The sequence below is a fragment of the Alnus glutinosa genome, chromosome 5, assembly GCF_958979055.1.
Source record: "Alnus glutinosa chromosome 5, dhAlnGlut1.1, whole genome shotgun sequence".
Taxonomy (NCBI): domain Eukaryota; kingdom Viridiplantae; phylum Streptophyta; class Magnoliopsida; order Fagales; family Betulaceae; genus Alnus; species Alnus glutinosa.
Genome location: NC_084890.1, coordinates 8,122,843 through 8,150,312, shown reverse-complemented (window position 1 = coordinate 8,150,312; position 27,470 = coordinate 8,122,843). Strand labels below are relative to the sequence as shown.

At 38.8% G+C, this 27,470-nt stretch overlaps 3 protein-coding genes across 16 annotated transcripts in view; 2 read left to right on the top strand and 1 right to left on the bottom strand.

Moving 5' to 3' along the window:
• LOC133869394 (uncharacterized) overlaps positions 1 to 5,690 on the top strand; it is an 11,962-nt gene extending 6,272 nt beyond the window's left edge. The window contains exons 2-3 of the mRNA XM_062306383.1: positions 2,473 to 2,508; positions 3,881 to 5,690. Coding sequence (XP_062162367.1) covers positions 4,641 to 5,690 — 1,050 coding nt within the window. The 5' untranslated portion in view covers positions 2,473 to 2,508; positions 3,881 to 4,640. The remainder of the gene's footprint in view (positions 1 to 2,472; positions 2,509 to 3,880) is intronic.
• On the bottom strand, positions 3,019 to 27,470 carry LOC133869392 (putative F-box protein At3g21120). 14 transcript variants are annotated; one of them, XR_009900431.1, is made up of 5 exons: positions 26,881 to 27,470; positions 26,594 to 26,682; positions 25,776 to 25,865; positions 25,048 to 25,139; positions 23,123 to 23,692 (listed from the first exon to the last, which is right to left on the bottom strand). XR_009900431.1 is itself a non-coding variant. In XM_062306375.1 (4 exons), the coding sequence occupies exons 1-3, from the start codon at positions 27,338 to 27,340 to the stop codon at positions 25,056 to 25,058; spliced, it is 633 nt and encodes a 210-aa protein (XP_062162359.1). In that variant the 5' UTR covers positions 27,341 to 27,470; the 3' UTR covers positions 23,123 to 23,692; positions 25,048 to 25,055. The 14 variants fall into 14 exon arrangements, 12 of the variants coding, with proteins under 12 accessions (XP_062162362.1, XP_062162359.1, XP_062162354.1 ...); XR_009900430.1 differs by having other exon boundaries at positions 26,594 to 27,470; XM_062306375.1 differs by lacking the exon at positions 25,776 to 25,865.
• On the top strand, positions 8,245 to 11,272 carry LOC133868121 (disease resistance protein RPM1-like). The gene is made up of 2 exons (XM_062304942.1): positions 8,245 to 8,809; positions 8,841 to 11,272. Exons 1-2 carry the CDS (start codon positions 8,270 to 8,272, stop codon positions 11,091 to 11,093), a joined length of 2,793 nt encoding a protein of 930 aa, XP_062160926.1. The 5' UTR covers positions 8,245 to 8,269; the 3' UTR covers positions 11,094 to 11,272.

The following is a 27,470-nucleotide window of genomic DNA, read 5'->3' as shown; positions in this document are numbered from 1 at the left end:
CCGGTGGCCGGAGGGGAATCATCTTCATTCCTGAAGGACGCGATGGGAGGGGATGGAGGAGTTTTGTACTTGAACTGGGCAAGGTCAATGCTTTCCTTAAAGTCCCGATTAGGCTTGGAATGGATCATTCAGCAACAGTTCTAGAGAAGACAAGGAGGAATGGTGACGATGCTGTTGGAGGAGAGGTCGCTACTTGGGCGCCTTCTTTCGCAGAAGTTTTGCGGTCAGGTCCCTGCCGCTTGGAGGTGGAGAGGTCGTTGTCTCATCCCATGATTTGTTTGGTTGAGGAGCATGGTGTACGACCGGAGGAGCAGAAGCCGCCGGTTGAGATTTCGTGTGGCTCAGACAACGTTTGTTACCGTTGTGGTTCTGAACTTACGAGAGTCGTGTCGGCCTCTGCTGCTCGTGACAAGATTGGTTGCGTCTTTGGTGAGTTTTCTGCAGGAAATCGGCTGACAGGAGAGTTGAACACGTATTCCTCTTTTGAACTGGAAGAGCCAGCTGGAGAAGTTGAAGGCTGAGGTGGACCAAACCTTCAACAGGGTCTGTGAAGGGCTTCTTGAGTTTGGTCCTGGCTTTAAGCCCAAGGTTAATGGGCGGAAGAGAAGGACTAAACCTAAGAAGAAAAGGAGGTTTCGTTGGGTTCAGAAAGATCCGAAGCCCAACGAATCAGCCCTGATAGATAGGGCTGTGCTTCCTGTGGATGGTCTGTCTCCGGCGAATGGCTTTGGGGGTTCTGTTAAGTCTCCGGCACCTCCAGAGAACTTCGGTGGGCTGGATTTTCTGCCGTCCGGTGCCCCTGCTCCGGGGAACCAGTATGTCGTTTGCTCTCCTAGCTCTGATCGTGGTTCTCGGCCGGATTGTGATGTAGAACTTTTGGAGGGAGATTTGGGTTCGCCTGAGAAGATGGGTGTGTCTTCAAAACCGCCAGAGGTCGCCGAAGGTTCATCTTTCGCCCTTGATGTCCTTGTTCCAGTAAATGGGTCTCCTTCTCCGGTTCTGTGTGCTGGGTCAGCTTTGCCCATTTCTGTTCCGGAGGTTTCTCCCATAGACCCGATTTGTAATATCCTAGATTTATTAGACATAATAATAATAATAATAATAATAATAATAATAATAATAACTTATTAAGTAAGTTTAGTTAACTTATTCAATAAGTAGAAAAAAAAAAAAAAAAAAAAAAATTTCACAACTTGCCGTGCAAGTTGACTTGTCCTTATTATTCTTCTTCTCTTCTTTCTTTCTGCATCTTCTTCCTTCTTCGTTATTTTTTTTCTTTCTTCTTCTGTTCTTCTACTTCTCGCTGAAGCAGACCCACCGAGCGAGAGAGAGTGAAATCGAGAGAGAAAGAGAGTGAGTTGAGAGCTGAGAGATGAGTCCGAGAGATCGAGGGAGACCGGAGGAAGGAGAGACCCGATCGTGGAGGACCCGACCAGTGGGTCAACGGTGGTGATTCCGGCGAAGCAAAGCCGAAAATCCGACGGCTTGAAGGTCGATTTCCGGCGAGCCAGAGAGCACGCAACCCGAAGAGATTCGGAGTCCCGAGAAACCCGTGACCCGTGAATGCAAAACCCGAACGACCCACCAAAGACCGAAGAAGACCTGATCGACGGAGGTCACCGCCGGCGATTTCTGGTGGCTTGGGAAGCGATTTCCAACAGTTTTGAGACACGAACTCCGGCGATTTTCGTGTGAGATTTTCCGGTGGGTTTTCTCAGAAATTCTCTGGGTAATCTCTTGTAATTTTTATGGGTTTTATTTCTTGATTTTTCCCCATTTCCAATTGTGGATATTTAGATAGATTGTATTTGATTTGCTATGGGTATTTTGTTGTTGTTGATTCACGGCTGAACTGTGTTTGGTGCCTCCCCTGTTTTTGGCTAACCGTGTGTGTGCGTGTGGTGTTTTTCCTCCCTGTTTTGGTTGAGCCGTGAGTTGAGTGTTGAAGGTTGCTGTGATCACTTGGTGAATTTTGGATTGATTGTGGTTTCGGGTGGTGTAGTATGTATATGTTATGATATAGTGTATTTCATGTATTTAAGTAATCCGGTTAGTGTTTAGTATTGTGATGTTTCCGGATGTGGGATTTACTGAAATGTATTCCCTGTTTTATGATAGATTTGATGAATTTTGGTGTTAGGTGTATGGGCTCCTTGATCAACTGAGTGGGTGCTTATTTGGGTTTGAAATAGACTGTGTAGTGAGTGAAAACTGGATGTTTGAGTTAAGTGTCGATTTTGAGAGATTTGGTGTTAGGATTAATGTTCCTTAATAATAATTTGGTTTTATTGGAAATATTAGTATATTTTTTAGAGAAGATGGGTTTAAGTGTTAAGCTAATAATGGAGAAAGATTGTATAAGTAAAAAGGATGATTATTTTTGTAAGTATATTTATATATAGGATTTTAATTTAAGTTTTAGAACTGAAATTTCAGAACGCTCCGCTAAATTTATCCTCGTGTTTTATTTAGGTTAAAGCTCGACCTTGACGCTAATGACAAGTTCAGGTAAGGGGATACAACACCGAAAAACCCCCAACAAGATTTTATTACAAATCTTTTGAAAAAGTGTTGGAGAATTTTACAAAGCGTTGCTCATGTGATTTTAATGCCAAGCTTCATTACTCATATGATATTGCTTTAAGAATTTTGAGCATAAATCACAGATATGATTAAGAGCATTTTTAAGAATTATGATTATGCATAATTATAGTTAAGACTAAGAGCATTTCAAAATTATGAAATATGCATACTCACAGATATGATTAAGAGCATACTAAAGTTATAATTTATGCATAATTACAGATATGATTATAAACATTTCAAAGTTATGAATTATGCATACTTACAATAATGAAAAAGAGAGCATTTGAAAGTTATGACTATAGAGCATACCAAAGTATATGACTCTATTCATGAATACAGTATTGAAAGAAAAGAGAATCTAAAGTTTTAAATTCTGCACATGACTACAGTTATGAAAGTGGCTCTTACAGTTTTGAAATAAAGTTTACAGTTATAACAGAGCCTACAGTATTACAGAAAACGTTCATGTGTAGTAACTGTTTAACCCTGAGGCACTACTACAGTTAGATTCGGTACCATATAGGGTAGCATGGCAAGCATACCAAAATACGGTGTGTGCTACCGGCCGGGGTTGGCCTTCACCTAGGGAAGATCCCCAACTCGGCGACTCTTCTCTGTGACGACAGGCTGAGTCTATAGGTCCTTTGGACAAAGCCAACGTGCGCCGCTCACGGGAACTGGCGGTGTAGAGTCTATAAAGGGATAAACCACAGATAAATGATTAAAGAGAAAACTGATTAAAAAGAAATTACTGAATCATTGAAAAATCTGTTTAATTGTTCATCTTGTTAATCTGCATAAACTGTCATTCTTATACCATTATTCATATTCTTCAAATTCTATCTAATTGTTCATATGCTATGCCACCTGTCCTAACACAATACATTTCATTTCATGAATCATGCTTTAATATGTGTTTTCTTATAAAACAGTCTAGCATATCATTTCTTAAACAATATGCAAAACTTTAATCTCCAACTTATACTCAATCTAAAATCACATATTATATTCATACTTCTAAACATCATCATAATTCTTAATATATTTAAAAAAACACTTAAATCATCTAAAATAAATTAAAATCAACATACTATTGGGTTATGTTATAAATTAATTTACATTATACAATTCATTATATGTGAAATTAATTCTTATTAGTAAGTAAAATAAATCTGTCATTATGCATGACTAAAGATTTATGGCATAAAGGTTTATAACATGTTTTATTCCCCTGGTGTTGTGTTTTCCTTACTGAGTTGTCAAACTCACCCCTTTTTCCTCCACCCCTTTCCAGATGACAACAGTAAGACGAAGTCTTTTCCTTGTAAGGGTGTAGACCTCACTGAGAGCGATAGTTCTTGATGAACCGGCCAAACCCTAGTTGCATAGTATGTTTTGTTTTATTGGAGTTCATGACCTTGTAAAGGATCATTTATAGAATGGTATAAAAATAGGAAGTTTATCAATTTTCAAGTTGTAAATGCACGCTTTCATTTAAAATGTTTGTTTCTAGCACTCAAACTCACGTTTCCCTTATTTACCAAAATGGGGGCGTGACACGATTGCTTCTGCCAAAGTTCATAGGGAATCAGTTGATGTGCTGACTGTGTGGGCTGGTTCTAGTCCTGCAGACTCTTTGGTTCCTTCGGGTCTTCCTTCGTCTGATTCTTTGTTGTCCCATTTTCCCTCTTCTAGTTCAGGAGTAGGAATGGGATGGAACTTGCTTTAATGCCAGAGGATGAGCCTGTTCCTTTGTCTTTTATTGACAAGGTCAGGGGTTATTCTGGTAAGAAGTCTCCGGGGGGTTTCTTGAAGGCGGTTCTTGCTTATAGCCACTGGGTGGGAATTACTTGCGATGGCTATGAAGGTCAGCTGTCGGCTGTGTTTGAGGCTATCATCGACAGTAATGTTAAGAAGGCAGCGGGTCCTAGCTCGAGTTTGAGTATTAAAGGTACGAGGGAATTAAACAGATTATCTTGTTCTGTTAATTATGATGCACATTGTGGCAGCACCTCTCGTGGTAGGTGCAAAGGCAGGGCTGTTGGTGGTTTTTTATGAAGCCCAAAATCATTTCTTGGAATGTTAGAGGGTTAAACGAGGGTGACAAGCGGTTGAAAGTAAGAAATTTATTAAGGCAATGGAAGACTGATATTGTTTGCTTGCAAGAAACTAAACTGGTTTTTGTTTCTAACAGTTTAGTGAGAAGTCTATGGGGTTGTCACTTTGTTGATTGGTGCCACTTAGCTTCTCGCGGGGCCTCTGGTGGTATATTAATTATGTGGGATAGAAGGATTGTAGAGAAGATTGATGTGTATGTGGGCGAGTTCGTTGTTGCCTGTTCTTTCAGAAGCGTTGCTGATAACTTCTCTTGGGCTTTTGCTGGGGTCTACGGTCCTAACCTTGACTCTCTTAGAAGCTCTCTCTGGGATGAGTTGGCTGGTCTTCATTCTTGGTGGGAATTGCCTTGGTGCATTGGGGGTGATTTCAATGTCACATGCTTTCCTGCTGAAAGATCTAGAGACGTTCGTCTTAATGCGGCTATGACAGAGTTTTCGGATTTTATTTTTGAGCAGGATCTTATGGACCTTCCTCTTGCAGGAGGGCCTTTTACGTGGTCTAATAATCAGGAGATTCCCTCTTGGTCTCGCCTTGATAGATTTCTTGTTTCTCCAGAATGGGAAGTTAAGTTTCCAGGTTCCCTTCAGAAAAGGCTTCCAAGACTGTGTTCTGATCATTTTCCTATTCTTCTTGATTGTGGAGGAGTTCATTGGGGTCCCAGACCGTTCAAGTTCGAAAATATGTGGTTAAAGGCTGAAGGGTTTGTGGATAAGGTGCGTCTTTGGTGGGAGTTTTATCGTTTTCAAGGCTCGCCCAGTTTCATCTTCTCTCAAAAGCTTAAGGCTTTGAAGAATGATATTAAAAGATGGAATGAACAGGAGTTTGGCAATGTGGAATTACGCAAAAAATTGCATATGGAAGAATTGTGTGCTCTTGATAATTTAGAGGAACAACATGGTTTAACTTCCGAAGAAAAGGCGAGGAAATGTGGGGTCATCAGAGATTTGGAGAGTTCTATTTTACAGGAGGAGATTAGCTGGAGATAGAAATCTAGGGCTCTTTGGCTTAAAGAGGGTGATAAATGCACAAAATTCTTTCACCGAGTAGCCAATTCGAATAGGAGTTCCAATTCCATGGAGTCTCTCTTAGTCAATGGCTCTATCTCTTCTGATCAGCAGGTTATTAGGGATCGTGTTGCTCACTTTTATGAATCTCTTTTTGCAGAACCTCTCTATTGGAGGCCTAGGATGGATAACCTTGTTTTTGACAATTTGGATGCGGGTGAGGCTTCTTCCTTAGAACTTCCTTTTGAGGAAAGGGAGGTTTTTGAGGTGGTTAAAGGTCTGAACCGTGATAAGGCTCCAGGCCCTGATGGGTTCACTATTGTGTTCTTCCAAGACTGTTGGGATGTGATCAAGACAGATCTCATGGGGGTTTTCCAGGACTTCCACACTCATAGCAAGTTTGTCAAAAGCATTAATGCCACTTTTTTAGTATTAATTCCGAAGAAGCAAGGGGCTGCGGATCTTAAAGATTTTCGGCCTATTAGTCTTGTAAGTGGTGTTTATAAGATTATTGCTAAAGTCCTTGCTAATAGACTTAGAAGGGTTGTGGAGAAGATTATCTCGAACCCCCAAAATGCTTTTGTGAAAGGAAGGCAAATTCTTGACTCGGTTCTTATAGCTAATGAGTGTCTGGATAGTCGCATCAAATCTGGTGTACCAGGGTTACTTTGTAAACTGGATATTGAAAAGGCTTATGATCACGTCAACTGGGATTTCTTATTGTATATGTTGAGAAGATGTGGCTTTGGGGAGAGATGGTGTTCTTGGATAGCTCATTGTATTTCTTCGGTGCGTTTCTCGGTTTTGGTAAATGGCATCCCTTCTGGATTTTTCAGCAGCTCTCGTGGTATTAGACAGGGTGACCCTCTGTCGCCTCTCTTGTTTGTCATTGTGATGGAGGCCTTTAGTAAGTTGCTCTCTATTACTGTTCTAAGGGGTTTCCTCTCTGGCTTCTCTGTGGGCTCTAGTAGCAATGGAGTTGTTAACATCTCTCATCTGTTATTCGCAGACGATACTTTAGTTTTTTGCGGGGCTAATTCTGATCATCTTCTCTATCTTCGTATGTTACTGCTGTCCTTTGAAGCTGTTTCAGGTTTGAAGATTAATTTGGATAAGTCAGTATTGGTCCCTGTGGGTCATGTGAATAATATGGATGAGCTGGCTGTGGCGTTATGCCCATGAGAGAGAGGCTTGGTGGAAATCTGTTGTGGATGCAAAGTTTGGTTCTACTTGGGATGGTTGGTGTTCTTTAGACCCCCTTAGGTCTCATGGAGTGGGGCTTTGGAAGAATATTAGGAAAGGGTGGAGTTTGCTTTGCAGCCATATCAAACTTATTCTTGGAAATGATTCTAGGATCCGTTTTTGGGATGATGTGTGGTGTGGCGAGGTGCCTCTTAAAGAAGCTTTCCCAGTTTTGTATATGACATTGTGTGTGACAAGGATGCTCATGTTGCTGACCATTTGGTTGTAGTGAGCGGGTCCTATCAGTGGGATGTTAGCTTCTTTCGAGCGGCCCACGACTGGGAGGTGGATGTTTTGGCCTCTTTTTTCTCTTTGCTGTACTCGACCAGAGTGGATCGTGATGTGGATGACCAGCTCTGGTGGTCTCCTTCACACAAAGGGAAATTTGATGTTAGATCTTTCTATAAGGCTCTTGCTTGCAAAGAGGCTTGTCATTTTCCTTGGAAAAGTATTTGGCGGACCAAGGTTCCTCTGAAAGTGGCTTTCTTTGCTTGGACGGCAGCTCATGGGAAGATCCTCACCCTGGACAATCTCAGGAAGAAGCGTGTCATTGTGATTGATAGATGTTGCATGTGCAAAATAAATGGGGAGTCGGTGGATCACCTTCTCCTTCATTGTGAGGTTGCACACGCTCTTTGGAACGCCGTCTTTAGTCGCTTCAGTCTGTCTTGGGTTATGCCTTTTCGGGTGGTAGATTTATTCGCTTGTTGGTGGACAGGTGGTCGCTCTCGGAGTGCGGCCGTGTGGAAGATGGTCCCTTGTTGCCTTTTGTGGTGCTTGTGGAAGGAACGCAATGATAGACAGTTTGAGGACAAAGAAAGAACCATTGAGGAACTCACTTCCTTTTTCTTTTATTCTTTGTACTCTTGGTCGGCTGCGTTCCTCGCACCTTTAGTGTTTAGTTTTAATGATTTCCTTGTTTTGTTTTCTTTTTCCTCGTAGTTTCCTTTTCTTGTATACTTCCTGTGTACTTGATTGTGCTTTGGGCTTTTTAATGATACTTCTCTTACTTATCAAAAAAAAAGAATATTTGTTCTTCAATACTTTTTACCTTTGAACAACTATGTTTGTCTTTCCTAATTTGCTTAGTTTTTAGGATTTCTTGTTCTCATTTCTCCTAGTTAAGTGCTTCTCTTGTATAATTTTTGTGTGTGTCTGGGTTACGCTTTCACTTTTTAATGATATTACGATTACTTAGATATATATATATAAGTTCTTGGTAGGTGACATGTCCTTTGGGCTTGGGTCGTGACAATTAACCCAAATTCTTTTTTAATTGTTACAGTATCATTGACTAGGTGAAGATTAGACAGGAAACCATGACAGAAACCATTGTGACCCTTGTCATCAACGAACTGGTTCAGTTGATTGTTCATGAATCAAAATTGCTACAGGGTGTCCACCAACAAGTTGTGGACATTCGAGATGAACTGGAGAGCATTCAGTGTTTTCTCAAAGATATAGATAAAGGAGGAGACCTTCAAGATGGTGTCAAAACGTGGGTGAAGCAAGTGAGAGAAGTAGCATATCATATAGAAGATGTAATAGATGAATACGTTCTTCACATGGCACAACGTCTTCATCAGCAAAGATTTATTGCTTTTCTCCAAAAAATTGGCTGTTTATTGAAAACAATAAAACCACATCATGACATAGCTATCAAGATTCAAGATATCAAAATATCAATCCGTGAAATCAAGGAACGAAGAGAAAGATATGGTTTTAGTTCCTCAGATCAAGGATCAAGTAGTAGAGCAACAAATGTTACATGGCATGACCCTCGAGTGGGTTCACTTTTCATCAAGGAAGATGAAGTTGTGGGTATTGAGTCTACGAGGGATGAACTTGTAAGCTGGCTGGTGGGGGGGAGTATCTAAACGCTCTGTGATTTCAGTGGTAGGCATGGGCGGAATTGGTAAGACAACTCTTACTAAGAAAGTATATGATAATGAATCAGTGAAGGGACATTTTGATTGCCGTGTTTGGATCACTGTGTCTCAGTCATACAACGTGTCAAAGATACTCATGTCCATGACAAAGCAAATCTACCAGGCAAAAGAAACTGCTTCGGAGCAAATAGACATGATAGACGAGATCACACTAATTAGCCAGTTGAGGAAATGTTTACAGCCAAAGAGGTATGTTGTGGTTTTTGATGATGTTTGGAAGACAGAGTTTTGGGAAATTGTGAAACATGCTTTACCATGCAATGATAGAGGCAATAGGATTATCATCACAACACGTAATGATCTCATTGGTGTTTCTTGTAAAGAATCTTTATATGATCAAGTGCACAAGCTACAGCCTCTATCTCAAGACAAGGCTTGGGAATTGTTTTGCAGAAAGGCATTCCAGACCGAGTTTCAGGGGGGTTGTCTGACAGAGTTGGTGAGATTGTCAATGGACATCGTCAGAAAATGTGAAGGCTTGCCACTTGCAATAGTTGCCATAGGTGGTCTTCTGTCAACAAAGGAGAAAGTGTTGTTAGAATGGCAAAAGTTGCACGATAGCCTCAATTCTGAGCTAGAATGTAATCCCCACCTTACAAGTATCACTAACATTCTCTCTCTCAGTTATCATGATCTTCCGTGCTACCTAAAGTCATGTTACTTGTACTTCAGCATTTTTCCGGAGGACTTAATCAATAGTTCAAGATTATTGCGGCTATGGGTAGCTGAGGGCATTATAAAAGGAAAGAAGGGCAAACTTTTGGAAGATGTGGCTGGAGAATACATAATGGAGCTCATCCACAGAAACTTGGTTCAAGTTTCATCGGCGGAGCTTGATTATGGGACATTTAGAAGGTATAGAATTCATGATTTGTTGCATGAAATCATCCTATCGAAGGCTGAAGAGTTGAATTTTTGTCAAGTTCTGGAAGCTGGTGACACAACTTCCTATGGAAAAAGTCGGTGCCTATCAATCCACGATGTTAGAGAAAATGTTTTCGAGACAAGTGAGTACTCTCGAGTTCATTCTGTTTTTCTCTTCAACATTAGTGAAATGCCCAAGTCTTTCATAGTTAAATTGTTCAAAAAGTTCAAGCTTTTGAAAGTGTTGGATTTTGAAGATGCTCCTATAGATTATCTTCCTCCAGAAGTGGGCAATTTATTCCACTTGAAGAACTTAAGTTTGAGGAGAACAAAAGTGAAGATACTTCCAAATTCGATGGGTAGACTACAAAACCTACAGACACTAAATGTCTTGGAAACCGCAGTGCGTGAGCTACCAATTGAGATATTAAGGCTTTATAAGCTGAGACATATTTTGGCTCTTTATCGTGACTTCAAAATTAAAAGTTGCTTTCATTCTGTGCAAGGTGTAAAAATACATGAAGGGGTTGGATGTTTAAAAGACTTACAATCACTAACAGCTATTGATGATCATCATGGGGGTGATCTACTTCAAGAGCTTGGAAAGTTGAGTCAATTGAGGATGTTGGGCATTTCAAAGATGACTACAGAACGTGGAAGGGCTCTATGTACCTCCATACAAAAAATGGTCCACCTTAAACATTTTCATGTAGGCTCAATCAATGAAAATGAGATTATAGACTTACAATCAATTTCATCACCACCTCCATTTCTAGAGCATATCTATCTATGGGGGCGATTGGAGAAGTTGCCTAATTGGATTCTAGAGCTTCAAAATCTTGTCAGGCTATTCTTATTTTTCTCATCATTGAAGGAAGATCCATTGTCTTGTGTCCAGGCTTTGCCGAATCTAGTTACCCTTTCCCTCAGTCATGCGTATGATGGGGAGCAGTTGCATTTTGAGGAAGGTGGTTTTCGAAAACTCAAGAGGCTCAAACTCAGAGAGTTGAAAGAATTGAAGATGGTGGAAATAGATAGAGGATCACTGCCCGGTCTTGAGCAATTAGAGATTGGGCCATGCTCGCAGATGAAGGAGCTACCCTCTGGAATCCAGCACCTGGAAAGCCTAAAGATTCTTAACTGCTATGAAATGCAGGGAGAATTTGTGCTACGTATGCAGCCAAATGGAGGCGAAGATTATTGGAAAGTCAAGAAGGTAACTACTATCCGTCTTTGGTATAGGATTGAAGGAGAACGATATCAAATATATAAGCTGGGTGACTCACACTTGTTGGAGCGTCTGCAAGGAGTTCCAACCTGGCAGTTGTAATTAGGCTTGGGCCAACACATCTGATCTTTGATAATTAAAAGCTTAATTCTTCCATGAATTTTGCTCTCATATGTAATGGTGTTATAATGCATAAGTTATTAAGTATCAGAAACTGTGACTCATATGCTAATGACATTGGATTATTTTCATAAAAGAATAATATTTTTGATATATTTCCCCATAAATTGGAAATATTGAAGACTTCCAAACTCACACTATCCATTATCCATTTATCCAATAAATTTTTTTATCAAAACTAGATTACCCCAAAACAACATTACATTATAATATAATTGATTGGACTAATGTTTAACCAAGTTGAGGAGCTTGAAATGAATTCTAATGTACAAAAATTTTCCTTCTTTCTTTTTTGGTCAGTTGTTCTTATTGGCGTGATGATTCCACAACAAATCACTGATGTTGTAGAGAACCTATTTTGCTGATTTCATAAAACGGGAAACAATTGCAATTTTCGTTATTATCATTTGTGGTTTCATGCTATACTTGTTTAAGTACTCTACAAGAAAGCTCTTCATATGTTTTTAGTTCATTTTAAGTATTTTGAAATTTTTTCTTGAATCCTGTAACTTGAATCCCTTGCAGGATTTTCTTTCTCCAATCAGAATGATAACATTTTTTTTTTTTTTTTGTAATTTTGTGCCACAATCCAGAAGCATCAGTGATTAAATGCTAATAAGAAGTACCAAATAGAGTTCACAATTCACATGTTAAAGAACAATCATGGCTTCCATTGGAACGGTCACCAAAACCCAGTATTAGGATAACAACAATTCAAAATCTTAAATTAAAAAAAATAAAAATAAAAAATAAAAATCAACCAACATTGTTAATCTTCTTAATGACTTAGACCAACATTGTTTTTCGATCAGCCTTGCTTGTTTGCCTGTTCTTGGAAAATAAATGGGTCATGTGGGTTGGATTATGAGCTAGTGACCTAGAAAAGCGGCGGGAATCAGAGGCCATAGAGTGGCAAAGTAGTAAGAAAATGAGTATCATAAGGCATGACTGTTCAATGATGAGAGTGATTGTTTTCTCAATGGACGACTTTTGTGTGAATATTAATTCGTATGCTATTCCCATCACCGAACCAATAGTTATTCCTTTCTTTTCTTTAGAGGAATATCTATTTCTCATTGTGAAGAATAACTATTCTGCACGATTAATTATTCCTGTGAATAATGAAGTAACCAACTATGCCTCTAAAGAAGTAAATTCTCAATCTGCACAGTTAGCTCAAACAATGGCGTGCAAAAGCTAAATAAGCTAAATGAGAGAGAAAAGAGTGTTAGAATTCATGTACAATGGAACTTTACCTTAAATACTAATGGTAAAAGTGATTAGTATCACATTAGTGATGATAAATTTAGAACTGTCTCAACATGTTAATGTGTGTTGTCATGCCAAAAACTTGATATATATATATATATATGTTATTGGTAAGTTACACATTGAATCCACGACCACGTGCATCCTCCATCTTGTTACAAAAGGAAGTACCATTTAATCTAAAGCTCATTGGTAATTCCTTTGATATTATTGACTACTGGGAGTCACCCCATAATAGGGTTAGAAATTTTTTAAAAAGACCCACGAACTCAACACAAAATTAGTAAGTTATGGTTGAAGTTGACCTATGTATATAGTCTTATACTCATGCTTTGATACAACTCAAACCCGACTTTGAAAGCAGACCCAATTTACTTGTGTTGTGTGTGTTGATTAGTTAAGAATAATTCGGATGTCTTGGACCGCAGGCTGCAGCTAGACTTGTTTTACTGAAAGTGAGAGGTATTAAGAAATGGTCAAAAGGGTATAACTTTCCATGGAGAACTACTTCATTTTAACAACTAAAAAGTCTAAAGCATCATAAAAATATGGAAAGAAAAAAAAAAAAAAAAAAAAAAAAAAAAACTAGTTGAATCACCCACAAAATTCAACCATACCCAACGTGATTCAAGGTAAAAGCTTCAAATTCCCTAGCTTCAGCAATGTTCTTTGTGAGCATAATATTTTTATTTTTTTTTGTGTACGTGACTTCTTTTTGGGTATTCTTTTCTTTTGCTTTAAAGATTATATTTTTATGTGGGTTTTCTTTTTTAGTTCGTGGGTGTTTTTGTTTTCATTCGGTTTGCTTCAGAGGGGAAGATTTAGAATGTGGGTGTTTGCGTTTATGAGAAGTAGTTGGAAGAAGGAAATATGAATGACTTACAATATTTGTGAAAGAAGAACGAAAAATAGTTGTGTACTTTTGTTAAAGGTGGTGAAGGATGAATTATGATCATCTACAATTATTTGCTCGAATTTGAGAGAATTCGGGCAGGTAATTGTCAGAGACCACTTATGGAACCTACCTGACCAAATAAAAATTGGGTTTCTCAACCACTTATCCAGTCAGGTGAGTCCCATAAGTGGTCTCTCACGATCACTTGCCCGAATTCTCTCAAATTGTGAAGGATAGGGAAGAATTCAACAGCCATGTATTTGCACCATGGAGTGTTTGGAAGAATTTGGAAGAAAATCCAGAGTTGTCCTGTCTAAGTTTAAGGGCTACTGTCACTGGTATTTTCCCTGAGGCCTGTCGGTGGAGCTTTGAGGGATAGATTGAAAGGTGCAAGCTTGGAACTGAAGTGAGAAGTGGTGGATCAGACTTAGAGGATAAGGAGATACATGGCAGCATGCGGATGGAGCCTTAGAGGTTTGGGAGCCAGCTGGGATCTACCTCTCTAATGCTAAACGACTGTGTTTTGGGAGCATTGCTATAATGCGTTTTATGTGTTATGCTTAGTCGTTTTTTGTCTTCTTTCAGCCTAGTCTTTTTAAGGCTTTTATATGCATTTTGTAATACCTGGTTGGGCAATATATAAGTCCAGCGGGTAAAAGACAAAACCAGCTTTTGAGAATTATGATTTGATTAGTCAATGGAGGTTTTGGCATCCTCGAAATTGCCGAATTATCAATAATATCAAGAAAAATACAGTAATATTCCATTTTCTCAGATTCTTTCATTTGTCTCTTCCTACTAAATATCTCTATTTCTTCCTTAAAATGCTAAACACTTAAAAAACTTGTTACAATTTGGTATTAGCAGCCTTCGATCCTCTGCGCATGAAAACTCGTTCTCGGGCATTGGCAGAGGAGAATTTGTTGTGCCTACAAGATGAACATGTGTCCAGATCTGAGTTAACGGGTATGGTCCAGACTTTGCAAGCTCAGCTAGATCAGCAAACAACCAATTTAGACGCTCAGGTAGAGCAGTAGACGATAAACTTTCACTCTCGAATGTCTCATCTTAAGGATATGTTGGCTAAACACTTGGGCTCAGGTGGAAGCTCAAAATCCCCAGCCCATCACTATAATCTGGAGCGCCTGCCTTTTAGCGCGGTGAAATTTTTTTTCCAAGAGGAACTAGTCACAGGGACGAAATTTTCAAGCCGAAGCAAGTTCACTTGGATTTCCCGCACTTTGATGGTGATGATGTAAAAAGCTTGTGTTGTCCTGCTGAGCAATTTTTTTGAGTACTATGGTACTCTAGATGAACACCGCTTACCCCTTTCTTCCTTCCATATGGATGGTCATGCACTTGTTTGGTTTCGGGAGTTGCGTGCTAGCAATTCCATCCGGTCTTGGCAGGACTTTGTCCGCTCCTTGCAAATCCGTTTTGGCCAAGAGTCTTACGATGATCCTATGGAGACACTGTCCAAGTTGAAGCAAGAGGGCACACTTGAGGAATACAAGAACCAGTTTGATATACTGGCCCTTAAGGTGCAACACTTACTAGATTTCCACAAACTCAACTGTTTTTTGGGAGGCCTTAAAGACGAACTCCGGGTGCCCATGAGAATGTTTAATCCCAAAACGCTGGTTGATGCCTATTCCTTGGAGCGAATGTTGGAGGAGTGTGTGCTAAATTCGAAAAGGTATTCTCGCTCTTCTTCTTACTCTAGTCAATTCCAACACCGCACTCAAGGCCTTAGTGTCCAACTTCCAACGAATTTCTCTAAGGGTAACCCTTACCCGAATCCTATTCGGGACACGGTTCCTGGCCAGTTTAACCCAAATTTGAACCCACCAATAGGGGGCGGTCTACCTGGTTAGGAAGGACCTAAACCGAGCCAAGCTTTGGTTCCGGTTCAGAAAATTTCCCAAGCACAAATGGAGGATCGGAGGCATAAAGGCCTCTGTTATTCATGTGACTCTAAGTGGATAAGGGGGCATGTGTGTGTTGTCCCAAAACTGTTTCTCATTGAGGTTTTGGATGAGCAAACACCTAATCCAGAGAAGACTCTCGGACCTGCTGAGGAGGACCCGGGTGAATTCTTTTTGAAAGAATTTCCGAAGATTTCATTGAATGCCATTACTAGCACTCCTCATTCAAAGACAATGCGTTTGGTTGGATTTTTACAATTGCAGCAAGTGGTTATTTTGATTGATTCCGATAGTCCGCATAATTTTGTGGACATAAAATTAGCATCTACACTTGACATTCAACCCTTAGTGCAGGATGCTATTCAGGTCAAGATTGCTAATGGGAGGAAATTACTAGCCCAGAGTGTTGTAAGGAAATGGAGATGAAAATTCAAGGGTCTAGTTTCCACACTGACCTCTTTATCCTTCCACTAGTTGGGTGTGATGCTATTTTGAGGATTCAATGGCTCCGCACATTGGGGCCAATCCTTTGGGACTTTTCGGTGCTTTGGATAGAATTTCAGCATGAGGGTGCTACTTGCATTCTCCAAAGGGGTGTAGTTTTACAGCTCATAAGTTGTCCTAGCCATTGTTTTTCACTTCAGGGGCAACATCTATCACTGAGCCAGCAGGAAGTTCCGCCTCCTATGGCAGAGGTTCTCAAGGGTTTTGTTAATGTTTTTAAGGAACCTACGGGCTTACCACCTAGACAGGTGCAAGATCATTCGATCATCCTACAGCCAGGGGCCCAGCCTGTTCCTATTCGACCCTACTGCTATCCTTTTTATCAAAATGAGGAAATCGAGAAAATTGTGAAGGAATTGCTGCACACGGGTGTTATACGGCACAGCCATAGCCTCTTTTCATCCCCAGTCTTGCTGGTTCGGAAAGCTTATGGTACATGGCGGATGTGCATGGACTATAGGGCTTTCAATAAGGTAACTATTAAGGATAAGTTTCCTATTCCTGTGGTTGATGAACTGTTAGATGAGTTATGGGGCTTCAAATTTTTTTTCAAATTAGACTTAAGGTCGTGCTACCATCAAATATGGGTAGATGATGAAGATATCCCTAAAACAGCCCTCTGAACTCATGAGGGCCATTACGAGTTCTTGGTTATGCCATTTGGGCTAACCAATGCCCCTTCCACTTTTCAAAGTCTAATGAACCATGTTTTTCAACCTTACTTGTGCAAGTTCATCTCAGTTTTCTTTGATGATATTTTAGTTTACCAATAAGGACATGGAAACACATCTTACTCATTTAGCTTTGACACTTGAGACCTTGAGGCAGAATTCTTTGTTTGCCAAGTTCTCTAAGTATAAGTTCGGTTGTTTGGGAGTTGAATATTTAGGGCACATCGTCTCAACTCAAGGGGTTTCTGCTGACCCGAGCAAGATTCAGGCAACGGTAGATTGGCCGTTTCCTAAAACCCTAAAGGCTTTGGAGGTTTCTTAGGGTTAACCGATTATTATCGGAAATTTATCAAGGGCTACGAGAAGGAGCTCTTTGCCCTAGTGACAGCAGTTCATAAGTGGAGGCCCTACCTCATAGGCCAGTCTTTTGTGGTCTGTACTGACCAACAGAGCCTGAAGTTTCTGGTGGAACAAAAAGTGGGCACTCCTTTCCAACAGCGTTGGCTCACTAAGCTTCTTGGGTATGATTTTGTAGTAGAATATAAGAAAGGAGCGAAAAATAAAGTGGCGGATGCTCTCTCTAGAAGGGATTCGGCTGCTGCCAAATTCTCCTTGTCCGTCCTATCTATCCCAGTTCTTAGTTGGGTGGATGATCTCAAAGCTCAATATCTTGTGGACCCTAAATTACAGCTATTATTGGCTCAGTCGCATAGCAATGAGCTTAATACCCGCATGTACTCCCTCAGAAATGGTATTCTGCTGTACAAGAATAGAATTATCTTAGGCGACTCACAACAACTTAAAGCTCAAGTGATGCACTATGTGCATGGGGACCCTATGGCTAGGCATTCGAGTTATGAGAAAACACTCCATCGAGCCAAGAGGGACTTCTATTGGCAAGGAATGAGAAAATACATAGAGAAATTCATTCGGGAGTGTGACACATGTCAACAAAACAAACATGATAATCTCAACCCTGCTGGGCTTCTATAGCCACTTCCCATTCCCTCTAGGGTTTGGACAGATATTTCCATGGATTTTGTGGAAGGGCTGCCTATATTCCAAGGTCATTTAGTTATTTTTGTAGTGGTGGACTGCTTGTCAAAGTATGCCCATTTCATTATCTCACCCCTATTCTGCAGCCAAGATAGCTCAGTTCTTCATTTTTCATGTCGTTAAACTATATGGAATGCCCAATTCCATTGTTTCGAATTGGGACCCTACATTCACCTGTACTTTATGGAGTGAATTGTTTCAAGTACAAGGCACTACTTTAAAGCTCAGCACAAGTTACCATCCTCAGACTGATGGTCAAACCGAGATAGTCAACAAGGCTGTGGAGAACTATGTATGCTGTTTTACTCAAGACAACCCTAAAAATTGGTCTTCTTGGTTGCCCTGGGCAGAGTTTTGTTATAATACCTCTTGGCACTCTTTCACCAAGTTGACCCCTTTTGAAGTGGTCTATGGTGTTCCCCCACCTAGACTATTGAGCTATAATCCAAGCACAACCCGTGTACAAGCAGTGGATGAAGTGCTCCATAACAGAGAGCAGATCCTATCCATTCTCAATCACAATTTACAATAGGCTCAACAGCGCATGAAAAAATATGCGGACATCAAAAGGACTGAAAGAAAATTTGAGGTAGGTCAGAGGGTTTACCAACACTTACAACCCTACCGGAAAATGACTGTCGCCCATCGCCGATCTCTCAAACTCACACCTCGTTTTTATGGCCCATTCTCCATTGTTCACAAGTTGGGGGAGGTAGCCTATGAACTCAATTTGCCTAAGGAGTCTTGAGTCCACCCGGTTTTCCACGTTTCACAGTTGAAGCTAAAGCTGGGATCCACTGTTCTTCCTGTGCCTAAGCTTCCTCTGGTGGACTCTCATGGGGTGTTTCGACCGGAGCCAGTAGAGGGGCTGGACCGCCGTTCCCGACCGCATAACAACCAGGCTCTCATGGAATTACTCATTCGTTGGGAGGGTCAAAACGCCAATGATGCAACTTGGGAAGAGTTTCACGGGCTTAAGAACGCCTACCCACACCTTGTGGGCAAGGTGTTTTGAAAGGGACGGGTACTGTCACTGGTATTTTCTCTGAGGCTTGTCGGTGGAGCTTTGGGGGATAGATTGAAAGGTGGAAGCTTGGAACTGAAGTGAGAAACGATGGATTAGACTTAGAGGATAAGGAGATACGTGGCAACATGCGGATGGAGCCTTAGAGGTTTGGGAGCCAACTGGGTTCTACCTCTCTAATGCTAAACGGCTGCATTTTGGGAGCATTGCTATAGTGTGTTTTATGTGTTATGCTTAGTCGTTTTTTGTCTTCTTTCAACCTAGTCATTTTAAGGCTTTTATATGCGTTTTGTAATACCTAGTTGGGCAGTATATAAGTCTAGTGGGTAAGAGACAGAACCAGCTTTTGAGAATTATGATTTGATTAGTCAATGGAGGTTTTGGCATCCTCAAAATTGCCGAATTATCAGTAATATTCCATTTTCTCAGATTCTTACATTTCTCTCTTCCTACTAAATATCTCTATTTCTTCCTTCAAATCCTAAAAACTTAAAAAACTTGTTACAGCTACCAAGTAAAGTTTGGTTGTAGAAATGAGGTTTAGGCTATATGAATCAGGGCTTATTTATTGTTATGCTATATAGTATTGGTTTTTCTTATTTGAGATTTAGTTTATTAGATTAAATAGTAGTTTTTCAAGCTTTGACGAATTGTTATAAATTGTTTTGGCGTTGAGTGAGTTGTTGTTGCATGAAAGTAAATTATTTTTATACTAGATGTTTTCTTTTACTTGTGCGTTGAGAAAATTGCATGCATTTGGTAAATGCATTACTTGATATTACATATGGGGAATTGTTAGAATTTGGTTAAAAGTAGAAGTTTCAATAAATATGTCATTATATTAGTTATTTGTATTTTTGGAAGATGAGACTTGGATTATGTAGATTTTAAGTATATTGGACCCAAATTATGTTGCTAGGAGAATATATCTTAAAGAAGAATTGGGATTTTTGATTTGTTGCGTTTGGTAGTTTTGGTGTACTTTAACTAGAAAATGAATGTATTTTGTTATTAAGTTTTGTTGGATTATTCATAGATCTCTAATTGATGTTTTATAAGTAATTTGGTAGTATAAATAGTTGGATCTTGGACGAAATAGAATTGTAAAAAAATGTTTCAATTAGATTTAATATCAGTTTTTAGTACAAATAGTCTTTGCCATTCCTAATTTGCCGACTTTTCAGTATTTTCTTATTCTTTTTTCTCCTTCCAACTTGGTATTTCTCTTGTGTAGTTCTTGTGTACCTCGGTTGTGCTTTCGTTTTTTAATGATATTTCGATTATTTTTTAAAAAAAAAAAAATTATCAGCTCTTAGTGGGCATCATGTCATGCTTTGGGCATGACACTTAACCCAAATTCTTTTCTAATTGTGACAATATCATTCACTAGGTGAAGATCAAAGAGGAAACCATGACAGAAACTGTTGTGACCCATGTCTTCAACGAGCTAGTTCAGTTGATCGTTCATGAATCAAAACTGCTAAAGGGTGTCCACTAGGAAGTTGTGGACATTAGAGATGAATTGGAGAGCATCTAGTGTTTCCTCAAAGATGCAGATAAAGGAGACCTCCAAGATGGTTCAAAACATGGGTGAAACAAGTGAGAGAAGTCGCCTATCATATAGAAGATGTAATAGATGAATATGTACTTCACATGGCACAACGTCGTCATTAGCAAAGTTTTATTGCTTTCCTCCATAAAATTTGTCACTTATTGAAAAAACTAAAACCACGTCGTGACATAGCTACCAAGATTCAAGATATCAAAATATCAGTTCGTGAAATTAGGGAACGAAGTGAAAGATATGGTTTTAGTTCCTTAGAGCAAAGATCAAGTAGCAATGCAATAAATGTTACATGGCATGACCCTCAAGTGGGTTCACTTTTCATCGAAAAAGATGAAGTTGGGGGCATTGAGTCTACGAGGGATGAACTTGTAAGCTGGTTGGTGGGGGAAGCATCTAAACGCTCTATGATTTCAGTGGTAGGCATGGGCAGAATTGGTAAGACAACTCTTATCAAGAAAGTATGTAAGAATGAATCAGTGAATGGACATTTTGACTGCCATATTTGGATAATTGTGTCTTAGTCATACAACATGCAGAAGATAGTCATGTCTATGACAAAGCAAATCTACCAGGCAAAAGAAACAACTCTAGGGCAAATAGACATGATGGACGAGATCACACTAATTAGCCAGCTGAGGAAATATTTACAACAAAAGAGGTATGTTATGGTTTTTGATGATGTCTGGAAGACAGAGTTTTAGGAACTTGTGAAACATGCTTTACCATGCAATGATAGATGCTGTAGGATTATCATTACAACACGCAATGATCTCATTAGTGTTTCTTGTAAAGAATCTTTATCCGATAAGGTCCACAAGCTACAATCTTTGTCTCAAGATGAGGCTGGGGTATTGTTTTGCAAAAAGGCATTCCAGACTAGGTTTCAAAAGTGTCCCAGAGAGTTGGTGAGACAGTCAATGGACATTGTCAAAAAATGTGAAGGCCTACCACTTGCAATTGTTGCCATAAGTGGTCTTCTGTCAACAAAGGAGAAGGTGCCATTAGAATGGCAAAAGTTGCTTGATGGCCTCAGTTATGAGCTAGAATGTAATCCCCACCTTTCAAGCATCACAAAAATTCCCTCTCTCAATTATCATGATATGCCTTACTACCTCAAGTCTTGCTTCTTGTACTTTGGTCTTTTTCCGGAGGACTATTCAATTACTGATTTAAGACTATTTCGATTATAGATAACTGAGGGCTTTATAAAAAGAAAGAAGGGCAAACCATTGGAAGAAGGTAGCAGAAGAATATTTAATGGAGCTCATCCACAGAAACTTGGTTCAAGTTTCATTTGGGGAGCTTGATAATGAGTTGCACAGAAAGTATAGAATCTACGATCTACTGCATGAAATCATAATATCAAAGGCTGGAGAGTTAAATTTCTGTCAAGTTCTGGAAGCAAGTGACACAACTTTCCACGGAAAAAGTCGGTGCCTATCAATTCACGATGCTAGAGAAATTCTTTTTGAGAGAAGTAAGTACTCTTGGGTTCGTTCTGTTTTTCTCTTCAACATTAATGAAATGCCCAGGTCTTTCATAGTTAAATTGTTCAAAAATTTCAAGCTTTTGAGAATGTTGGATTTCGAAGATGATCCTATTGATTATCTTCCTCAAGAAGTGGGTAATTTATTCCACTTGAAGCACTTAAGTTTGAGGAAAACAAAAGTGAAGATACTTCCAAAGTCGATAGGTAGGCTACTAAACCTACAAACACTAAATGTAATGGAAACCGCAGTGCGAGAGCTACCAATTGAGATATTTAAGTTTTATAAGCTAAGGCATATTTTGGCTCATTCTCATGACTTCGAAATTAAAAGCAACTTTTATTCAATGCGAGGAGTAAAAATACATGAAGGCATTGGATGTTTAAATGACTTGCAAATGCTATCATTTATTGTGGCAAATCATCTAGGGGTTGGTCTATTTGAAGAGCTCGAAAAGTTAAGTCAGTTGAGGATGTTGGCCATTTCAAATATCACTGCAAAAAGTGAAAGGGCTTTGTGTACCTCCATACAAAATATGATCCACCTTAAAATTATGGTTGTAGGCTCCACCGGTGAAGATGAGATTATAGACTTAATCAATTTCTTCACCACCTCAATTTCTAGAGCATATCTCTCTAAAGGGACGATTGAAGAAGTTTCCCAACTGGATTCCAGAGCTTCAGAATATTGTCTCACTAATCTTATTTTTCTCGACGTTAGAGGAAGATATATTACCATGTGTCCAAGCTTTGCCGAATCTAATTACCCTTTCCCTCAAGCATGCGTTTGAGGGGGAGCAACTGCATTTTGAGGAAGACGGTTTTCGAAATCTCAAGAGGCTCACACTTAGAGAGATGAAAAAATTAAAGACGGTGAAAATAGACAGAGGATCAATGCCCAGTCTTGAGAAACTAGAGATTGGGCCATGCTCGCAAATGAAGGAGGTACCCTCCGGAATTCAGTACCTAGAAAGCCTATTCTCGACTTCTATGAAATGCAGGGAGAATTTGTGCTACGTATGCAGCTAGATTTTGGCGAAGATTATTAGAAAGTCAAGAAGGTAACTACTACCCTTCTCAGGTATAGGATTAAAGGAGAACGATATCAAATATACAAGTTGGGTGACTTGGACTTGTTGGAGCATCTGCAAGGGTAAGTCTTGGAGGATCAAACTGCCATGTAGTTCAGTGATAGACAAGGCATGTGCCTTTAAGCCACAAGACTTCCATGAATTTTTTATTTTTAGTTTTTAGTTTTGTTATATGTAATGCTAAAATTCTTCACATTAAGTGGCTGACTAAGAAAGACTTGCATTGGCCGGTGAGTTCCAACCTAGGCTATAGTTTGAAATGTTACCACAACCATTTACACTTTAAATTATGTTCCTTGTTTTTTGTACTACTATTTCTTTGATATTTTAATGGTTCATCACTAAAAATAGTTTGATACTAATCTATGTTACAACAAGGATCTAGCAGTTGTAATTAGACTTGGGCCATCCAGTTTCTTTTTCTTCTTTCTTTTTTTTAAAAAAAAAACTTCAAGATGACACATCTAGAAAACTTCAAGGCAATTCTTATCCACTTCTCAAAGACGAGCAATTGCTAATGGATGTCGGAGATGACGAGGGCGCATAGCTAATCAGTACGGAGATGACCTTTACCTATGGCCAAAAGATAGTCATCTTCAAAGATGAGGGAGGAGCATATTCATATATAAAAAAATAAAAAATAATAATAATAATAATAAAAAAAAAAAAAGAGATAGGAGCATCCATTGAAATTGCCAGATGAACAGCTACAAGAACTGCTTGAGCCTCCTCCTCAACTGAAGTTCGATTGGGGGGAGTTTTTGGATGAAGCTGCAATGATGCTCATGTCTCCCTCATAGTCACTTAAAATTGCTGCAGTAACAGTAAAATGTGACTAAATAGTGTAAGTGGCTTGTGAATATTAAGAATCTGTTGGGTTAATATGGGTTCGAAAACGCTATTCATGGGGCTTGATTGTTGGGACTCTGTCTAACTCAACCAGAATAGCGTTGATCTTGAAATGGATATTGCAAAAATGCTGAATGCTCCAATGCTTTAGAGCAGCCTTGTTTTCTGTATTTTATTTTCTCTTCTAAAAGAAAAAAAAATAATAAAACATTAACAAACAACACAAACACGAAACACTTTAAAAAATACAAAAATATTCTTCACCTTTATGTCACATATTTTTCAAACAGAAAGTAGCATCCAAAACAAATTAGCAAACATAGCCTTGGATTTTATTTCTTTGTAAAGAACCAGTTTGATTGCTTATTTTGATGTAATTGGAATGATGGAATAGAGAGATCAAAGATGAATGTGTAATGATCTCATATCTATAAGCAAGGGGGTCCCACATAGTACATTCACTATTAAGCCTACACCCATCAATTCTTTTCAAGCTTTATCCCGCCAAATTCATGAGTACAAGATGGCATATACAAATCTAGTCAGACTTTTAAGTAAAACAAAATCTTTATTTAATATATCAAACGTACGTTCAAGGAGTCTAATTTGAAATAAGGAGTTTGATTTTAACTTTAATTAGCTTTCCCCTTTTAAGAAAAAATGAAAAGAAAAGAAAAGAAAATATATTCTATTGTGGTGGACGGCTAGGGTTTTAAAAATCCCTTTCATTACTTGACAGTTACTTTAGCTAACAAGAAAACAGACAGGATTCTACAATTTCTACCACAAATTTCATTGAAACAACTTTTCTACAACCTAGGATTCATATAATCAAGGCAACTCACACAAAAAAACAAAACAGGAAGAAATTAATAAATATATAACTAGAAAGTGACTATTTCAAGGATTTGAGAATCCTACAAAAGTGACATCAAACTGAAAGAGGCTGAAATCCTACAAAGATGAGCTTAGCAGAATCCTTTTTTTTTTTTTTTTTTTTTTCAGATAAAGTTCAGCATAACAAAGTTGTTATTTTATTTCACCAATGTCCAACTAAAAAGAAAAATAATAAAGTGTTTCTCAAAATGTTAAATTCATACTTACAATATCTTTCTTTTTTTTTTTTGATAAGTAATTCATACTTATAATATCTAAAAATAACCTTTGGCAAGCCTGTAATGGAAATTAGATGTTCACCAACCAAAAAGAAAATGCTCCAGCCTCAAGGACTACCAGCAAACTTTTACCTTAGACTCTTGAAACCAATTGCTGATTTCTAGCTTCTATTGACTAGAATCACATTGTATGCAAAGTTGTTATTCACTGTGTAAAGTACCATAGATGACTAGACATAAAAGTACCTTCTTCCCTACAAGCATCTTAATATTCAACTTTAAGCAACAACCATATATCATAGATAAGTTCAAAGTATTGTTCATCAATAGTCACGGGAAAAGCGATGGCAATCAATTCATTCAACACGAAAAGTTCTTCCCCACCCTCGCTATAAGTATATGAAAGTGGTGTTTTTAGGAATACCTCATCAGTCATGTCAAATGACAAAACAAATGACTCCCAATGATTAACATATGCCGGCGAAGAAGCCATCCCATTGATGTATGTCCCCGGACCTATATCATGATTAGAAAGAAAACACGGGGATCCATCAACTATGTGTAAAGTACCATCGATGGCTAGACATAAAAGTACCTTCTTCCCTACAAGCATCTTAATATTCAAACATTCTAATCATCCTATAGTCACAATGGTTAGCAAATAGGGTATACCATCCCATTTACCTATTCCTTAGTGACCCCTCAAAATCCACCTAAGTTCCTAAAGTAAAAAACAATTTAAACCTGGAGGAGGGGGGTTATGAAACTTCGCCAATTGATTGGAATGGTGGCTAAGAAGAAACCCTGAAAACATTTATATTATTTCAGCTCGCTGAACAACCTTTTACAGCAACCTGCATTACCCATTACACTTAAAACGTCTATAGTGACTTAAAAGATTAATAGTCCTTATAACTTTTGCTTCATATAGTTCACAGGAAAAAAAAAATAAAAAATCTGTTTGTTAAAAAAGGTTGTCAAAAGCCTTTTTTTAGTGAAATTTCAAATTTTCAATATAAAACTCTCAATAAATGTCATCATTAATAAGCCAAGATACTTTTAGCCATTAGATTTTATGAAAATAGGGGAAGTATTGAAAAACATTGACCCAACAAGCCCAAATGTGCTGTCATTTTTTTAATCAAATCTGACCTCTATTCAAAGAGCTCAATTTTGACAATTATGTCCACTGGTCCCATCAACCAGACCTAAGTACCAAAACACCTCTTCGAGAGTAATATGCTGTGAAGTAGATGGAAAGAAATATCAATATATATCAGAAATACTAAAACATCTGGAACGGTGAAAAGACAATTCCTCATGATAAGTAAAATAAAAATTGTGCAGAACCCTTGTACAATTGCTTCTTTAACCATAAAAATCTCTCACAATTGCTCCAAAAGAAATACGGGTTAAATGTAAGAGTATGAATATTTAAGAAATACATAATTTGACAAGAATAAGCCGAAAATATTATCTCAGCATACACATGCTGCCTGAAACACACTTGGAAGACACTTGGAAGAGATATAGAAAGATGGCCCTCAAGCCTTGTCAACAATTGTCCTGCTCTTCAAATTCTTGACAGAAACTAAGGTCTCCATGTAAGTAACCAACTGCATCGACTCTCTGTCTACATGAATTTGGAGACTAGTCATTTGTTTGGTAGAGGGGTCATACAAGACCAGTTGTTCGTTTACAATGAACATGGCGTCATTCTTCCAAAATCCTAATGGAAATGGAAATGGAAGTCCTAATGAATCGTTAATTTGTATAAATGGTCCAATAGTAAAAAGGCTAGTCCAGGACTCCTTAATACCAACTTTAAGCAATGACCATATATCATAGCTAACTTTGAAGCCTTGTTCATCAATAATCCTGGGAAAATTGATGGCAATCAATTCATTCAACACGAAAAGTTTATCCGCACGCTTGCTATAAGTATTTGGAAATGGTGTTTTTAGGAATACCTCATTGCTCATGTCAAATGACAAAAGAAATGACTCCTCCCAATCATTACTATATGCCGCCCAAGAAGCCATCCCATTGATGTATGTCCCTGGAATTATTTCACGATTAGAAAAAAAACAAGGGGGTCCATCAACTTTTCTCCAAGAATCGGCTCTTAAGCTGTATACCTCTATTTGGAATATGACTCCATTTTTAGATGGATAATAGGAAAGGCGGGGATTATAGATATTAAGAAAGTTGATTATCTTATAGTCATTAGTTTTCGCATCAAAACCAAATCCTATACCTTCAGTTCTGGTGTAACACCCAGCGGGGACAATGCGGGGCAGGTTTGATTTAGGGACAATCTTTGTTTCTTTAGTTGCAGGATTCCATATAACTTCATGCAATGCAAGGTAATCGTGGAGACAAACGAGACCATTGCAAGAACCCACCACAAAAATAAAAAACTTCTCGTCGACGTCGAGCTCAAAGTATGGAGGTAGAGGTTGTGTAAGGGACACTTGGAGTGTTTCATGAGAAATCGTGGATACAACATAATCTTCGTTGCTTTTGTCGCGCGTTTTAAAGAGAAGCTGAGTGTTGCAGTTCTTGTTGTATAGGAGGTGTTTTGCTATGAAGTTTTGGTTTGTGATGAGAGCGTACCAGGATTTGCAGACGGACTTGAATCGCAAGAGAGAGACAACCGGAAGCCATAGCAGAATCTGTATCACCAAGTCTTCAGGCAATTCGTTGGCCCTCAACATCGGGGTTCTTTGTTGCTTGGTTCGAGAAAGCAGAGGAGATGATTCGGAGGGTTAGGGATTTAGTTTCGAGAAAGAGGGGAACAAATTTCTGATACACGTGTTCTAGAGAAGTTAATAATATCTGATACTA